This window comes from Protopterus annectens, chromosome 2.part0 (assembly GCF_019279795.1).
Source record: "Protopterus annectens isolate FY-2018-M chromosome 2.part0, PAN1.0, whole genome shotgun sequence".
Lineage (NCBI taxonomy): Eukaryota > Metazoa > Chordata > Ceratodontiformes > Protopteridae > Protopterus > Protopterus annectens.
This window is the reverse complement of record NC_056728.1, coordinates 130,261,779-130,280,785: the sequence shown is the minus strand read 5'-3', so window position 1 is coordinate 130,280,785 and position 19,007 is coordinate 130,261,779. Positions and strand designations below refer to the sequence as shown.

Below are 19,007 nucleotides of genomic sequence, written 5' to 3'. Positions count from 1 at the left end.
AGGCTGAAGAACAGTGGCAGGTATTCCTTAGGGAATGACTGGAGGGGACAGGGTTGTAAAGTTTTCTTCAAATGTGTCAGCTAGCAAGTTGGCTATCATCTCCAGTTGAGGATGGGTGGTGCCACCCACAACCAGTTCAGTGCACAGCTGGGTAAGCCCTTTTAGATTTTGGATGCAGTTAAAGAAAGCCTTGTGCTTATCCTTAGCTAGGGAGGTTATTTTTGTTTCATAATTAGCTTTGGTGGATTTGATAAGATCTCTAATTTGTTTAAGCTAGACAGGGATTTCTTCCTGTGCTGAACCAGTTCACTTTTGTTCTTCAACGTTAGTTTCTTTCTCTTGTTGTATAGCCTGTTTATACAAGGGGTCCCACCAGGGTAGCTTGGTTTTTTGGCAAGACCTGGTTTTAATCTGGTTTATCCAAGTCAATTCAACCGCTTAAGTGGTTATTCAGGGCACTGGAGTACACCTCTGCATAGGAGTCCATGTTATCTGCATTTGAAGGAGCTTTAAAGCTTCTTATACCATCACTTAGTAGGAGGTAATTTGTCTTTGAAAAATGCTTAACCATTTTTAAGATTAATGGGCCATCTGGTCTTATAATTACACTGAATGAGACTGACTTATGGTCTGATCTTACCAGAGAGGACATCATAACCAGGAGAGGGGGGTGTAAAATGCTCTCCCATGTTAGTGAGTACTATTGGCCAAGACATTTCAGCTTCTTGTGGGTGTGCTGATTAGCTGTTCACAGCACTTATACTGACAAAGTCCAAGAACCTCTGAGACGGCATGTTTGTGGTTGTGTACGTTTCCCGGTCAATAGTAGGATAATTAAAATCACCCATGAGTAAGGTTTTGGGCTGTATGGCAAGTAACTCCCTGTGAGTCCAGGTAAGCAGTATGCTCTTCCGGTTTCATAGTGGGAGACCTATAGCTAGCTATAATGTGGTGGGGGCTTCACCTATAGCTAATTGGACATGGTGTAGCTCAAGAGAAACACATTATTTGACCAGTCTTGATTTATTTGACCAGTCTTGAGGTGTACTTATCCTTACTGAAGATGAAAACCAAAGGACCAAAGTGGATGCAGTAGTAAAAACCAACAAAAAAAGATAAAAAACTACTTTATGGTAATGTGAGATCAACCACAGAAAAAAATCACTGTCTTGAGCGAAAACAAAGTTTATTGATGAAGTCTTGTTGGACGAAAGCGACAATAAATTGTTTTTCGTTAAAGACCGTGATTTTTTTCTGTGGTGGACCTCACATTACCATACAGTAGTTTTCTGTCCTTAATCAAGATGGATACACCTTCTCCTTTGGTCCTTTCATGCTCAGTTTTGTGGTCTGAATGTATGGAAGGCATTTTAGCCCTGCACAGCTGGGGTGCTTTCCATGCCTTTAGACTGTGTCTCAGTAACTGCACAGACATCAGCATCTTCCAAAGTGAGGAGTGCTTCAGACACTGCAGTTTCTTGTTTAGACTCCTAGCATTAAGCACCAGTACCTTGAGTTTATCTAGAAAGGATTTTGTTATGTTGGGAAGCTGGTTAGTTTGACACTGCCTAAAATAGGCACAATAAGGATGGCTAATGCCTTTGTCAGTATCTGAAAGCCTAGAGGAGACAAATGCAGGTCATCTCTGGCAAAGTAGCATGGCCTGTCGACCAAGCCTTCCCATGCTGACAGATAATGGATCCCCTTAGAATGACACCAGAAGCTATGCCAAATGTTAAAATCAATCACTTTTCATTTATATTGTGGCATCATCCTTGGAGAAAGTAGAATGCTGCTTAAGGCTAGGCTTATACCTGTCTGTGACACAATGTGAGAGTTCAGTCACATCTCTCATCATATAGTCCAGTGAGGCACATCTCAAGTCATTCACCCTCACATGTACTCCGGGAGTCATACTGGTACTTGTAGTTGCGTGACTTCAGTCCTTGAGTGACTTGACGGATCCTGGCATCTGACAGGCAGCTGGACATAACCTACTCCTTATCCAGCCTGGTGAGGGGAACATACATGTCTCTCACAATGGAGTCACCTATACCTTTGGTTTTGTGGTGTTATGTCTTATGGGCTTACTTGTGGAGACACTGATGTTGTGTGTTGTGGTTGTTTTTGTTATGTGTGTAAGTGGTTTTGGTTTGGGAGGCCTCTGATCTTTTGGACAGTTACTAGTGAGTACCTCTGCATATGTGGGTTTGTGTGTCATATCTTTATTTACTGTGGGAAGTGAGTGTGCTGGCAACTTTTCTGGCATTCAATTTGTCCTTATGTAAGTGTCTTGCCTGCAATTTCATAGTGTAACTACATAGGTTGGTATTAGGCTATCGGCCCTAGGGCCTATACATGCCTAGCCATAACAATTCCCTGGATATTTCTTCCCACAATATTTACTTCTCTGGACCCCTGTCTAGCAGGGCGACTGACATGATCCCCAGGGTGAATTTCCTATCTCCCATCCAATCATCAAGGTTCCTTTTGAAGAGGGCCAAGGAGGCGCTTTGCTTGACATGTACGGGCAGTCTATTCCAGAGTATGGGGAGTCTCTGGATCAGGAACCTATCCCTCCAGCATGTTTTGTTCACTGTGATGACAAGGTTTAGATCCCTGGAGCGTGTGGCTCTGAGGGATTGGGATTTCTTTAAGTGGAGCATGTCCAACAGCTCAGGGTTTGACATGGCCTTGTATGTTAAGCAGAGATCACCTCTGAGTAGACAATATGCCACAGAGTATAGCTGGAGTTTTTTTTAGACGGTCAGCATATGGCATCTGCTTTAGGACTGTGATTCTTTTAGTGAGGTATTTCTGTGGCCTCCAGCTGTTGCAGATGTCTTGTGAGGTACATACCAAACAGGGCATTATACTCTATAATGGGTCGAATGAGGGATGAGTACAGTGGGACAATGACCTCCTTTTTTCCTGGATGACAAGCCCTTAGTGATGAGGTGTGCCACATAGAAGGATTTCCTGACTGTTGTGGCGATGTGGTTATCGAAAGTGAGACCACTGTCCACCTGTGTCCCTAAGTCTCTCATCACACTTTTGATGCTTAGTGTACTGCCACCTATGTGGTAATTCATGGGGACATGTTTTTTTTTTTCCAAAGGGGATAACTATACATTTCTTGGCATTAAGCTTGAGCCCATGGCTCTGGCACCAGGCATCTGTTTCTGTAAGGCCCTTTTGTAGAATATCCACATCATTTGGGGATTCAATAATGGCTCCCAGTTTGCAGTCATCTGCAAACTTTGTTAGCCAGAGTCCCTTAGTGTTGACCTGTACTTCAGAGAAGTAGATGCCAAACAAGAGTGGTCACAGGACTTGAACCCTGAGGTACTCCACTTGTCACTTGTCTGGAGCTGGATTTGGAGTCGGCTACTTTTACAGTCTGGGTTCTGTCAGTAAGCCAGTCAGCAACCCATCGAGTGACGTAAGGATTTATGCCCAGCTTAGTAAGTTTATCTATGATTCCAGAGTGGAGGATGGTGTCAAAGGCCTTGGAGAGGTCCAGATAGGCTGTGTGGACCGCCTTACCCTCATCCACAGCTCTGGAGACTGATTCAATGAAGGTAATCAGATTCAGGAGACAAGACTGGCCTTTCACAAACCCAAACTGGGTGGGGTCAAGTGTTTGAAGGTTGCCAATGTCTATGTTTATAAGTTCCACAATAATGTGTTCCATGCCCTTGCAGATCAGGCTTGTCAGACTGATGGGACGGTATTTCCCGGGATCCAAGGCGGATTCCCCCTTGTGGAGTGGGATAACTGTAGCTGTGTGCCACTCAGTGGGCAAGAAGCCTGACGTGAGGCTATGATTAAACACAACACTTAGGTGAGGTGCCAGTTCATTTTGTAGTTCATGTAGTACACAGCCTGGGATGTCATCTGGTCCCATGGATGCTGTATTCTTAGCTTTGGAGAGTGCGGTTTCTGCCTGTGTGGCCATGATTACCGGAATTTGGCAATCTTTTGGTATTGAGATGGGCCCTTTAGGGGGTGAGAGGAGGGTGAAGTTGACACTGAATCGATCTGCCAGGATATTGGCAATATCCTTGGGATCCGTATATTTAATGCCATCCTGTTGTAGCTCAGAGCAGTTCTGAGCATTGACATTTAGATTCTTGACATAACTATAGAATGCCTTGTGGTTGTCTTTGAAATATTTGGCAATTTTATTTTCGTAACTAGCTTTTGAGGATTTTATGAGGGATCTCAGCTTCTTACTGAGGCTGGTGAGGGAGTTTTTTGCATCCTGGGATTTTCCTCTTTTCTGCAACAGTTTCTTCCTTCTGTTGTATAGTTTGTTTATAGCAGGGGACCACCAGATTGGCTTCCTTTTTTGGAGAAGAGCATCTTGGTTCTATTTGGGATGGCACGATTCATGCACGAGTGGATGTGCTCGTACAGTGTCTTGGTGTAGGATTCTGCAGTCGAACTTTCAGATCCCGTCTGCATGGGTGTCATGAAGTTTGTCACTTCTGACTTCAGTAGCATGAAGTTGGCTTTGGAGAAGTTTTTTAAGGAGGTTTCCTTACTGGGGGATGTGGATGTCAAGGGTGATTTGCTTATGGTCAGACCTGACCAATGAGGTCCACTGGTGTGGAGCATCTATCTCCCATGTTGGTAATGACCAGGTCTAGATACTGGAGCACCTGGTGGGAATATGGATTAGTTTATCCAGGGCATTGGAATTTATAAATTCCAAGAACTGTTGGGAAAAGGAGTTGGTACCGGAGTAGTTTTCCCAGTTACTGGCAAGTTAGCTGAAATCTCCCAGTATTAGGGTGTTTGGTTGTATCTTAATATTTTCCAGTATGTTTAGAAAGGTGTAGTGAGAATCTTGGGGCATGGTGGGGGATCTGTAGCAAGCTACAATTTGGATTGCAGACTTACCTAATGTTAGTTGCACCTGGAGAATTTCAGATGCATTGTATTAGGCAACTAGCCTGGAGGTGTGAATATCGACACTCCTCCACCTTTAGTGTTTCGGTCTTGGTTTTGTGGCCGAAAAGTGTGGCAAAAGTTGTAGCCTAAATAATGAACTTGACACAGCAAGATGAACACAGGATACAATAGAGGCAGGTGTAGCTTTAGCGCTTTCTTTCACTTTAATTAAAAAAAACGTGAACTTCTTCAGAAACAAAACATGTGCCCTCCCCAACACATGTCTTATAAACCTTTCAACAGGATATGATGTCATGAAGTTTCCATAATAATTACATATATACTTAATACAAACATATAAAAAAGATGTATAAAAACTCATATATTGCAATATACTATCTTAAAGTTTACAAAATAACTTATTAACATTAAAAATGTTCTTATTGTTTAGAAAATCTAAACTAACTTTATATTTGTATAGATGAAAATTCAAACTATTAAAACCTCTTAGTCAATTCATGTAATCATGAACTATATCTAATCAACATTATACATGCTTGTTGAAATTGTAAAGCCCTATAGTACTATAATACTAACACTTATCGTAATGTTTTTGAACTTAAAAACATTAATCCATGACTGAATAAACTAATATAAGCTTACTTGTAAAGATAGAAAAATTAAATACAAGTAATAAACATACGTCTATACACATCATTGTCACATATGTTTCTAATCATTCATGTTATTTTACCTGTAAGTCAAAAAACATTTTATATTAATTACTTCATTTAGCCCTGGATATTGATCTGCCCCTAATAGTAATTGCCAAAGTGCTTCTTTTTGCTCTAGTTTGTTGTTCACATCCCCCATGAATGGCATTTTCTCTATGTGGTCTAAAACGAAAAATTCGAACTTTTTAAATTCACTGCAAGACAAAGAATGCCTGGCAAGTGCATTATTTTTGTCTTTATTTATTTAATTTTTCTATCTTTACAAGTAAGCTTATATTAGTTTATTCAGTCATGGATTAATGTTTTTAAGTTCAAAAACATTACGATAAGTGTTAGTATTATAGTACTATAGGGCTTTACAATTTCAACAAGCATGTATAATGTTGATTAGATATAGTTCATGATTACATGAATTGACTAAGAGGTTTTAATAGTTTGAATTTTCATCTATACAAATATAAAGTTAGTTTAGATTTTCTAAACAATAAGAACATTTTTAATGTTAATAAGTTATTTTGTAAACTTTAAGATAGTATATTGCAATATATATACATGCATTTATGTATATACACACACATATGTATATGTGTATACTTTTTTTCATATATGAGTTTTTATACATCTTTTTTATATGTTTGTATTAAGTATATATGTAATTATTATGGAAACTTCATGACATCATATCCTGTTGAAAGGTTTATAAGACATGTGTTGGGGAGGGCACATGTTTTGTTTCTGAAGAAGTTCACGTTTTTTTAATTAAAGTGAAAGAAAGCGCTAAAGCTACACCTGCCTCTATTGTATCCTGTGTTCATCTTGCTGTGTCAAGTTCATTATTTTGAGTTTGCGGCTTGTCCGTTTCGTTTTGTTGGTTTTGGATTACACAAAAGTTGTAGCCTGGTATTGCAGGAGTGCTCTCTGGAGCCTTGAACAAGGTCTCAGTTACTGCACAGATACAGATATTCTCCATTTTTAGGAGTGCCTCGAGCGAGAGGTCTCTCGCAAAGCTTTTTTGCTCGTTTGTTTCAGGAGTAAGTGGTTGTCAGTATATATGAGATGACTGCTACAGTGCCTCAAAATGCCCATGTCTATCAGACTGGCTAGAGAGATGATGGGAAACTGTCCATCCATAATAGCAGGCTCTTACTGTATGTTTTATTATGAAAGGAAATGGGTTAATTTGACAGGACTGAGCTGGTACCTCTGAAACTACAAGAGGGACCTATACTTTGTGCAGGCTAAGGATGATCAACAAGGCAACTCTGCTCACTGTGCAGCCAAGGTTCTCCTAGAGCAACAGAAAAGCTTGGAAGGATTTCAATGCCAACAGTGTAGGAAAAAATGGAGGCTTTATGCTTTTTACGTCTCCACAAGGGCACTGCTATGCGCTGCTGCACAGAGAGCAGCACCATGCAACTGTGAGGCTTAAATACAAGCAAAGACAAACAAGTTTTAAGCTAACTATCAATCATGAAAGCACACAATAAGCTTTCCACCAGCAATCCCCAACTCAGACAAGTTAGATCATCACACTTCTGCCACAGCTGTGCAGAAAAAACCCTTCTTAATGTAGAATTGCTGGTTTGGAGTCCAAGCATAACAAGACTACACAAACTACCTACAACAGCCATACAATTAACAGATGCAATGAAATAAAGTGCAATTAACCACTTAAAACAGCAGCAGACAATACAGTGTTTTTTTTTTAAACTGCTAAACTACAGTCACAGTATATAAGAGAGGTGCAAAACATATATACTTAGAACCCTTTTGTGTGCTTCCCAGCTCAGACAGAGCAGGTAAACACCTACTGGCACTAGATGAATAATCACAATCCTCCTAATGTAAAAGCACAGTACAGGAGTGTCCAGAATGAAATGCTACCACAAACAAACTTAAAGATATGGATAAAGCAGTGTACTTTAAACAGGTTATAAAAGTGCGATTATTCAATAAATGTACTTTACTTTTTATAAATGAGCCAACAGTCACTTAATTGTACAGAATTTATAAAGGCACTAAAAACAAGATAAGCTGATTAATAAGCCCTGCAGCCAATAAAACTGCATGCAGAAATCTCAAGTATTTCCCCAACCTAAACAGGCTAGTCTACCTCCCACTGCAGTAGATGAAAAATCCACTGACCTCTTGATGTAAAAACAAGTGCTTACTAGAGTGTAAGAATACACTACTTTATCCAACAGCTAACTACCTAATGAATTAAGAGAAAGTAAATCAGTAGAACTGACAGGCAGAATGCAGTTTTTCAATATAGGCACTAGGAAAGGCAAATAATTCAAGATATCAATAGGAGTACAGGAAGGGAGGAGCTTATTAAGATCAATTTATAATAGGTGAGGGCAGCTTAAAATCACCTGGTTTAAAAAAAGAAGACCAACTAAGGGAAGGGAGGGTAGGAAAAGTAGCAGGGAAATCACCAGCAGAGCTTTACTTTATGCAGATTTGAATCTTTTCAGAAAAAGGACAAAGGCCCAGAAATTCACTTTGTATGCAAGTATCACTGAAGCAATTTAACCACCGAAAAAAACATGTGAAATGTGCAACCTAGTGAATTTAAGTGACAATCTCTCTCTCAGAGCAAAAAAGGCCAAACCAATTTCTTAAAACTGAAAACAAAATGGAGCAGGTAAAACAGAAAGCAGCTTTATCACTCACAGACAAGACAATATAGGTTTACTATCCTCACCCAGCAGGGAATTACCAGCAGGCTTTAGTTTATGCAGACTTGAAATCTCTTCAGAAAGAGAAAGACCCAGAAATTCACAGAGTATTTACGTATCAAACAAGAAACAATGTAACCAATGTAAAAATGTGAAATGTGCAGCCTAGATAATTTCCCAAGAAAAATACATGGTGTCTACCTTTCAAGCTACAGGACTTGGCACTATAAACAAAACGGTGAAAGCTGTCTGTTCAGTGGGGAGGCAAAAAAGATCTATTGAGAAGTACCCCCACTTATGTACCATGTCTAACACCACACCTCCCTGTGAAGCATCCATTTATAATGATTTGTCCTCAATCTGCTCAAAGTGTCTGCCAGTAATGTAAACCACTTGAACAAACAACTGAAGGTGGACCACAATGTCCAAAGCCTGAAGAAACAGGCTACAAAAGAAGGCAAGATTTTTGCCTTTTTGTTTGTTGATGTAATACATGACTGTGGTATTTTCTGTGGAAATTCTTAGAGGTCTAGAAACCCAAAGAGACTGGAAGGTATGACAGGCAAGAATGAGAGCTCTTATCTCCCTGATGTTGAAATAGTCTGCCAGTTGCTGATGAGACCAAAGTCGCTGGACCTTGAGATAGTTGGAATAAAAACTCCAATCATGATCTGATGCATACCTGTACAGCTCTTGAGTGCGAAGAGGAACCAGAAAAGATAGAACTGGATTCAGGGAAATTTGGTGAACCCAACAGTGGAACTCAAGCTTGAAAAAGGGCAACAGAGGGCAGGAACATCCAGAGGATAATCTTGAGATACCACTGAAATTTTCTCATATGGAGTTTGGCAAAGGGAACCATGGATGCCATGAACCCCAAAACTTGTAGAAATTCCATTGCAGGAAGGACTGGAAGAGGTAGAAGAGAATGAAAATAAGAAGTAGGAGAAAGGATCTTGGCGAGAGAAATAAGCTGTCATTGGTTTGGTCTGAATCCTGCATCCCTAAAAAGCACTTGATCCTAAGAGCGGGTCAACACAGACTTTGAGATTTAAGGTGAAGCCCACAATGTGAGGAACCTTAGTGAAATGAAAGATCCCTAAAGCAGGAACTGCTGAGAGGGAACTTGAATCAAAGGGTCGTCCAAATAAGGGAACATCTGAATTCCCTGAGGTCTGCAGAAAGCTACTACTGGGCTAGACATTTGGTAAAGACCCTTGGTGCTGTAGAAAGACCAAAAGGCAAAGCAGAGAATTGGTAATGTAAGGAAGAAAAAGAGAAATGTAAAAACTTCCTGAAGATAGTGTGAATAGGAATATGTAGGTAAGCATTCTTCAAATTCAGGAACACCAGGAAAACCTGGGGAAGCAACAGAGGAAACAATGTTTGGAGAGACCTCCTGAAGGAAGGATCTTTTAGAAAGGCGTTGAGAAAGGCGAACTCTAGAATGGGCCTCCAAGACCCATTCCACTCTGGGTGCCAGAAAGATCCTGGAGTAAAAACCCTTGCCCGGCTGGGAAAGGGGAAACAAGTTGGGTGGTTCCCTGAACCATAAGATCCAGAAGAACCACAGGGAAAAAGGCAGCTGACATGAGGAGGTTGAGGAATGCCTGACAAAGGGAGAAGGGACTTCCAAACAATAAAACAGCCCTTTTGGATAATGGAAAGCACCCAAGAATCTGTGGTTATCTGTTGCCAGACAGGAAAAGACAGAGTTAACCTGAGGTATAGAACAATATGGACAAAGGGGCAGAAGAGGTTGAATGTCAAAACGAAGCAGATTTGTCAGGGAAAAAATGGGTTTTTGACCTTTAGTACCAATTTAGATGGTGACTTTCTCTGAAATTTAGAAACAGGATACAAAAATTTGCTTCAGATCCTGCATAACATTACCCATTATCTTGTAGAGTGTTAAAAAGGTCAGCACCTGCAGTGTCAGGGAGAATCTGATTGTCCAAAGGAAAATCCAAAAATTTAGCCTTGATGTCCTCAGGAACAGCCTGTTGACACAACCAACAATACCTCCATGTCACAGATCCAGATACAGCTTCCCTACAGTAGACATCAGCAGTGTCATGGCTGCATTTAATAGAGTGGTGAGCCATTTGAGAAGCAGAACTCAAAAGGGAAAGGGCAGAAAGTTTTGCATCTAAGTAAGGCATGTTAGTCCAAATGCCTCCCAGTTTAGAAGATAAGAGCCAGTACATATCTAGTCACATGGGACAGGTAATTAATGGCCCTGAAACCTAAAGTAATAGAAGTATACACTCCCCCCCCCACCACCACCTCTCCAAAGCATGACTGTCATCATCAGAAAGTAAAAGCTTAGGAGAGACAGTAACAGACAGTAACCAGCAGCCACAGAAACAGCCAGATCAAAGAGAGGAGTTTTACACATAAACGTTTGGGCTGCAGGAACTTTACAGAACCTTTCAGGCTTCTCAGTGGCAGGAGGCTGGGAATGAAGGGCCTGAGAAGCCGAAGAGAAAGTATCCAGAAAGGCGTTCAAAATTGGAGGGACAGCAGAAGGCCTGGGAGAATCCATTTGCAAGAGTTCATAGTACCACTTTTGAATGTCAAAAACTTGGGAATATTCCCACTTAATGTTCCAGCATACAAACTACAATACCCCCAAAGAAAAATTCCTCCACAGGGGAATCAGAAGAAAGTAATCCTCTTCTTCAGACTACAGCATGAGAAGAATATGCCAATGACTCCTCACCTGAGTCTAAATCTATCTGTTCTTCAGAGAAATAAGATTCCCTAGGACATTTTGAAAGAGTAAAAGACTATGTAACAAAAGCAGGAACAGATAATCCTTGAGGAGGCTTTAGGGCCATAATGGCACTGAAAGTCCCAGAGCAAATTCTTGTCATTCCTTGTCAGGATCTATAGACACAGGGGCCATATGCCTGGTCTTCTGCTACTTGTTTAAAGAAATATCAGCTTTAACAAATCTAGAAGGTCCAGACCCCTGCCTAGATTTAAATGAAGGTGCAAAGCATCTCTGTCTGAACAAGTATTTGGGAAATCTCCCTAGGCCCCTCTAATATAATCATCCTGGATTCCCCATCCACATCTGCAGCAGAAAGGCAGACCTTTATCAGCCACCAACTGGGTTGAAACAGAGGGAGCTGACCTATGCAGAACAATCCTTGGGTACTTCATCTAAGTCTATGGAAATGCCTGAAGGAGGCCGAACAGCCATAGGATCAGTGTGTGTAATTTTGGCTTTTTTCTTAAACTGTGGCTGAACATCAGAGCTGGTAGCTTCAGAGGTCATGATACTCGGAGATGATAATTTTAGATGCTGTTTCTCCAAATAAATGGAAAGGGGCAATAAACAACTGCAGAGAATCTTAGGGACAAGCAATTGGCAGATCTCACATTGAGTATGGTCACATGTAGCACCCAAACAAAAAGCGCACTGCTTATGTCTATCTTTATGGGAAATCTGTCTGCCACACTCACATTGCACCTTGCTGGATGACATGTAAAAGGGTAAAACCCAAAAGAAAAAATGAGGAATTAACAGAGCCCAATAAAGGGAGTCTTGCAGACCAAATGCAACATAGAGATTGGACTGGCTGCAAAGAGGTTCTATGGATTTGGCACTTGTACATACCATATGTACCTTATACCTTGGAAGTTGAGCATACATCTGATATATGGTGCCTAGAAGGTGTAAAGGCTTTGGTATGTTGGCCAAAAAATTGGGTACCCTTGGCAGGATATTCCAAATGTAAAGAATACTGCAAAAGTGGGAAGGAAGGACATCTGTTTAGGGTTCTCCAGCTGTGAAAGCCACTGGATGGTTTGAATACCAGAAATTAATTTCCCTCCAAATATACTCCCCTCCAACACAAAGGCATCGATGTATAAGGTTAGTCAGCCACAGCCACTTACTTTAGTCTTTCTTGCTCTCACAAGAAAGAAGCCACACTCTCCTAGTCCTAAGCCAACAGCATAATTCATGCAAATTGTCCTCAGTAGGGTTAGGGTACAAAGAGACCTAAAGGGGGTATGTAAATGGGGAGGGAGCTTTAAGAAGAAGGACACAAAGGTGCCCACTCAAATCCAGGAAAAGGATACTGTAACAGCAAAGAAACACACACACATCTACATTTATGGTAACTAGACGCAGCTGTAGTATGTTCATCATATTTCACTGCTGCATTAGTAACTATTTGGGAAGATTCACAAAGCTATAGGAAGGGTGGCTGGAGAACGGAAATCAGGCAGAGGACAGGCACCCTTGCAGGACTGCAAAAGTGAATCCAACTCAGGGGGTCTAGAGGTAGAGGTCAAACTGCAGTACTTACAAAAAATCTGGACTCAAGACCAGGTGGCTGCTTCCAGAATACATTGGGCTAACAACCCCTCTGTTACAGGCAGCAGTAATTGCAGTGGCACTTGCAGAATGAGACTTAATCTGCTCAGATACTGTTTTTTGCCATTATGCATGTAGCAAAGAAAGATATAGTTACAGATCCACTTAGACATTGTTTACTTACTAAACTGCCCAATTTGTTAGGTGCAAAGGCCACAAAGAGTTGATCATGCTGACATTTTGGTTTTATCCAAGTAAAACCTGAGCCGTATGGGCACAACCAGGGAGTTGAAAGCTCTTGCTCCCTTTTTCTGTGATCTTATATAAATAGCAGGAAGTTGGATTGTTTGATTCAGGGAAAGCTCTGTTACCACCTTGGACATGAAAGGGTTAGTTCTTAGTGAAACTCTGGGTGAAATTTGAAGAAGCGTTCTTAACACATTAGTGCTTATAACTCAGATTATCCTAGCAGAGATGATGGCTACTAGGAAGGCGGTCTTCCATGATAAAAAAAAAAGTGATGAATGCAGAATCAGCAGACTCAATGGTGTGCGAGTTGGGGGGAACAAGGTGAGTTTCTCTAAAGCAAAACTGAGGCCCCTGAAAGGAATAAGGGCTTTCCTGGGTGGCCTTTAATGGATAATGCCTTTGATAAACTATTTATCACAGGCCTGGAGAGCAAAGGGGATTGCAGTGATGCACAGAAGCCAGAGGCATGAATTTTAATAGAGAAGCAAGACAGCCCTCTGTTAAAAAGCTCTGACAAAGATGTCAAAACCAAGGCATACTAGCAGAAATTGATAAAACCTTGGTCTGGCATCATACCATGAATCATTTCCATTTAGAGATGCACGATTTCCTGGTACTGTTTCTTCATCTTTCAAATTAAGTAGAGCAACCTTGTCTAACTATTGACCCTGTGGACCTAGGATAACATACATCATCCAAGATGCCAGTTTCACTGTGTTCAAATTGGGATGGCTGGTGGCTCCAATGTTCTAGGTCAAGTGGTCCATCTCCTATAGTAGCAACCATGGTTCTGGTCTGCGCAGGTTCTGCAACAGAGGGATCAGTGCTGGCATGGCTAGAACAGTGCAATTACGATCACTCTCAGTCCTTCTTCCCTGACCTTTACATGTAAGCTAAGCATGAGAGGTATGGGAGGGAAAGCATACAGATAGACGTCCACAGGAAAGAAAAGGCACCCATACTCTAGGCCCTGTTGCCTGGGTGCCTTGAACATTACTTTCTTAGCTGCTCATTTTGAGGCAAAATTTTAAACTTATGGCATAACTAATTTTCCTGCGATTTTCTTGAATATGTGCTTTTTTAGTATCCACTCATGGGGACCACAGAGGTCAGATGGCATGCAAGATTGTTGCTTTCTACTTGGAAATATTAAACTATAAGGTTCAACTGTACCCACTACTGTTCCACCTCGAGTTGCATTTCCTGGTGCAGACCAGGAGTGGACACTTACCCGTTTATTTATGCACCGAATCACCTTTGTCTTGTCAGTCTTTAACAAGAGAGTGGCTGGTTTCCACTTTTGTTTGAATGCTATCATGCTTCTGTAAACAGTCATCTTTTCTTTAAGGTTAATGTGACTTTGAAGGAAGGTTTTCTTCCACCTGCCCTGTACCAGAAGACTGCCTGTATGAGAATCCCAAGCTAGATCTAAGGTGTATGAGGCCAACACTTGGTTCCCTAACTGACAATGGAAATAAATTATTTTGTTTTGAAGGCAGGCATCTATCCACCATAACAGCTTCCTTTTCAGGTAAGGGAGAAGCTTTACCTTGTAGTTTAAGGGGTTGTCTTGTGCACACCACACATTCTTTAGGAACCATTGCATCTTCATGCAAAGCTCTGCCAGGGAGACCATAATGACTCAGGGAGCCAAGAAACCCAGAGTTGTCAGGATTTCTCTGGATGGCATCACTTCCGGTTGGGCAGTGTTCTGAAATACTTTGTTAGAAAAACTTTTTTTCCCTAGTGATAAGGGCTCCTTGTGCTTTTTGCGCACGTGTGTGTGAGTGTGCACGCGTGTGTACATGCGTGCATGTGAATGAGTGTCTTGTAGGGTTCCTAATAACAGTCTACTGGTGGGCATGAGATTGAATTTCTTTACATATAAGGAGAATCCAGAGTCTGAAAGGCAGATTATAGTCAGATGAAGAGAAGCTTCCAGTTATGTCATAGAACTTGCTTGGATCAGACAATCATCTAGATAAAGGCAGATCTACACTACTCTGGTCCTGCAAAAGGCAACCACTGTAGCCAGACATACTGTGAACTCTCTGGAACCAGTAGATAAGCCAAAGGGCATTTCAAAGAAATGAAATTGATTCCCACCTGCCCTGAAATGGAAACACCGGCAGTGTTCTTGTACTTATGCAAGGGTAGCCATCTCTGACATTCAAGGAGACCAAAAAAGTCCGATGGATAAGCATGGGCAGAAGATTGTGCACAGTAAGCATCTTCAACTTGACGACTATTAAAAAACCTGTTTAGCCTTGATGGTTCTAGAACTGGACTTCTTTTCTTGGTACTAGGAAGATTCTTGAATAGTATCCTGTCCCTACGTCTTTTGGAAGGATTGGGTCTATGGAGCCTGATCCTGAAAATGCTTTACTTGGGTCCTAAAGGTTCCCTGAGCTGTCCTTTGTACAAACTGTAATTTATACACCATCCTTATGATTTGGTGGACCTAGGTGTCTTAGATAATGTTTTGACACCTGTTAATGAAGAGGGAATTCCCACCTCCAAACTTTGCCAGAGGAAGTGTGTCTGGGTTGAGGCAGGAATTAAGATTAAGGAGACAGGTAGAGTCTCCATAGTGACAGCTGCTCCTTGCTGGATCCCTGTGGGTGGGGATAACTAGGCCTAGATCCCTCTTCAGCTTACCATCTTCTTTGCAGACTCTCTCTCCTGGTCTTTCTGTTCCTTAGACTACATTGTTAGGCAGCAAAAAAAACAGGACTTTATAGGGCAATTTCTACTATACCTACAGGGCTAAACCTGCATAAAATCTGTGGTATTTTGTGGGGACTTTTGCTTTGTCTACAGCTTCTTAAATATAGCTTGAGCCTTGTGTGCACAGAAATTTCTTGTCCAGTACAACATTAGATTTCTGATTTAATATGATCAGGAAAAGACTGTTCCCCTAACCACATGTCTCCTGATAACTGACCTCGATGCAGTTGCACTGCTTAATGCTTCCAAAGCATCAAAGCCACAGTATAAAGAATATTTTGCAACCTGAGAACAAGTGTTGCAGAGTTCTTTCTGGACAGCTCTAGCTTCCATCACTTCTGTTTATGCTTTTCCTGATAATGGAGAGATTCCCAGAATCTGACCATATGGAACTGGCAATTCAAAGCTCTCGTGGCCAAGGTATCTAACGTACAATTTTCTTGCTGAATCTGTCTAAGATTCTATCCATTGTTCTTGACTCCATTAGGTCCTGATGAAACCACCTCAGGATCAGCCACAAGGTTCTTAAAAAGTGTCCAGGAACCTTAAAAATGGGCAAAGGACTGGGAGTCAGGTAGCACTGAAGTGTCTCAGATGACACAATCCACAACTTCCAGAATTAAAGGAATAGCCAAAGGCTTGCACTCCGAAGCCCAAGAAATTCTGTTTCTCTCTTAGATTGGGGTAATTCACAGGTGGTGAGGCTGAGGAAGGTTTTCAACTGACTCAAAGTTGGCATGTGACCCTGAGGAAATCTGGTCCACATAAGCCTACTCATTTTCGAGTCACGGGAGTCTGAAGGCCTGAAGTGGCAGAGACCTAGAAAGCCTAGGCTGGGGTAAGCTGAATGCACCCTTCTTACGTTTTGCCTTGAGTCTAGATTTGGGTGTGGTATCGGTTGTGGTCAGACCAGGCTGTAGGTGGGTGGCTGCAGCCTGTGCCTGGCTAGCTGAAAATTTCTCTCTCGGGGATGAGGGATTCCATCCTCACCCCTCTGAAGGTCTGACATGAGACTTTGAAGCCAGAGTCTGCAGAGAGACTCTGGACTCCTCCAATACCCTGACTTGGTTAAAAGTCAGAGCACACTGACAGCAAGGTGAACTCCAGAAGGGTCTTACCGGAAGCCTGAACCAGTTAATCACTGGAAACGCTCACTCACCCTTCAACAACAACAAGCCTTGGTGAACTGACACTGATAGGCAGTTGTCTGGCACCCTGTCTTTGGGCACTTCTCCTCTTTTTTGAGAGAAAAGTCTAACTTAGCATGACTGGCAGATGCGATAGCAGGGGCGGGCCACCAACGCACACTCTCTTTCTCTTAAAGCTTATCAAGTGACTACTGTGTCCTGTGATTAACGGTTCTAGAATTAAAGTGAGAACTTTATGCTCTAGACCCAGGTAGAATAAACACAGTGTGAGCCTCGTTGAGGGATATGATTCCCGCACTCTAAGCAAACATTACTCTTAATCACTGATATCTATCAATACAGACAATGAGACATGAAATTACAAATTTTCCCAATGGAGTACTTACCTTGGGTGCTTTATCTCTGGCTTCAGATTGACAGACATACACTACAAAGGTTGTATTTAACTCAGCTGGCAAGAAATAACTGAGAAAATGGTGCCAAGCTGACCACCCTTATAACCCGAAGGCCTGAGGCCAAAGGGAGGTTTCAGTGGGGCCATGACAATGGGTACAAAAATCTCTCGTTTTCGGGTTGAAAAAGGGGCTTCCACAGCAGGATATCTCCAAATAGTTATTACAGCAACAATGAAACAAACACTTAGCCCTCCTTCCTATGATAATACTGCAAATGGAAGGAGATTATAACACAGTGGGGGTGTGAAGGGTCTCCGCCTTCATGGTGTGGGGACCTGTATACCAGAAAAATCATCTTTTTATTCATGCTAATCACCCAAAGTATATTTCATCTCATTATATCTGCTGAAAAGGCAGTATTTTTTTTTCTTATCAGTTGCTTGACTATACATATCTGGTCTATAACTATACATTCTAAATGTGTCAAATTTCATGTTATACCATTGGCACTCTTATGTAACATACCTTAAAAACCACTCTAACAAAAATGCCTTCTCAATCACAACCACATTTCAACTACACTGTGTTAAGTGCATTAAATTTAAATATGCTAAAAAGATAGCTATACAGCTAATATCTACAGGCGTGGAACTCAATTTACTGCTGCATGCTTGCTGAAGTCAAATTGCTTATCAATTAAAATTTTGCCACAAACACAGTTTTGCAGTACACTAAGGGTACTGCTCCCCCCTACCCTAATATGCTTTTGCCACCTACCAAAAAATGGGCTCATAGAATCAGCTTCTTCTTCATGGTCAACAGCTGTGTGTTTAACAAAGTGATGACTCAGTATGAACTTCATCTTTTCTTGATTCTGTGTTATCTAAAAACAAAACAAAAAGTTCATAAGTCTTGAACTTTCCTCGACACCTTCTTGGCAATGCTGTATGTTACCACTATTTTTAGAGATGGCTCTGAATCAGCTTTATATCTCAGCTGCAGCCTTTATGATACTCATGTTTTCCTTTGGAAGCAACATGCAGAACAGAACTCCAGGTTATGCAAATGTCTCACTGAAACCGTAAGACATCACTCAAGCATTCAAAAAAATACATAACTGCCAGTCTCATTAAGGTGAACTTACATGCGACTAAAAAGTGAAGTTGGAAAGCATTAGAAACATCTCAGAATCTCATACTAGGTATGACAACAAACTGGTATAAGTGTCCCACTGGAAAGAAAAGCTATGAACTTCACTGACAAGGACGACTTTTTTAGGATCACAGTTAACTTAACCTTACACTCACCATTAATACTAACCCTCCATGTTACAAACATATCATACAAGAAAGGCAAACCAAGGCAGGCAGATTAGGTCACATTAAAGGTGGGAAAAGTTTTGAAATGATTTATTGTGGCCTCATTTTTTATAGCACAAAAACCTGCCATTTTAACAGGGGTTTGTAAACTTTTTATATCCACTGTATTTGGAAGTAGCTTGTAAGTAACAAGCTTACTGTCTACACCATTAAATCCTCTCATGTTTTGGTACACTGTAGTAGATGCAAGAAGCACCCACTTTCAGTAGACTATTATGGAACAAACTATCACACACCATACAACAAAAATATCTGGGAATAATCCTTGACCAATATCTCTCCTGTAACAGACATGTGGACTTACAAATTCACAACAGTTATGGCACAGCTGAAACATTCTTACAAAATCTCCCACCTGCTATCTAAAGAAGTAAGAAATGCCTCGAGCTGAGCTGCCTACGAGACAGATTGGGTGACAAGCTCTACACAGCTTACTTGCTGCCAAAAAGAGTCTTCCTCTGCAGTCTT

The 19,007-nt window shown here is 41.2% G+C and overlaps 1 protein-coding gene across 1 annotated transcript in view; it reads right to left on the bottom strand.

Moving 5' to 3' along the window:
- Positions 1-19,007, bottom strand: part of PGAP1 (post-GPI attachment to proteins inositol deacylase 1) — a 2,682,422-nt gene that overhangs the window by 2,104,794 nt on the left and 558,621 nt on the right. Inside the window, exon 6 of the mRNA XM_044060619.1 lies at positions 17,938-18,043. Within this exon, the coding sequence (XP_043916554.1) occupies positions 17,938-18,043 (106 nt within the window). The remainder of the gene's footprint in view (positions 1-17,937; positions 18,044-19,007) is intronic.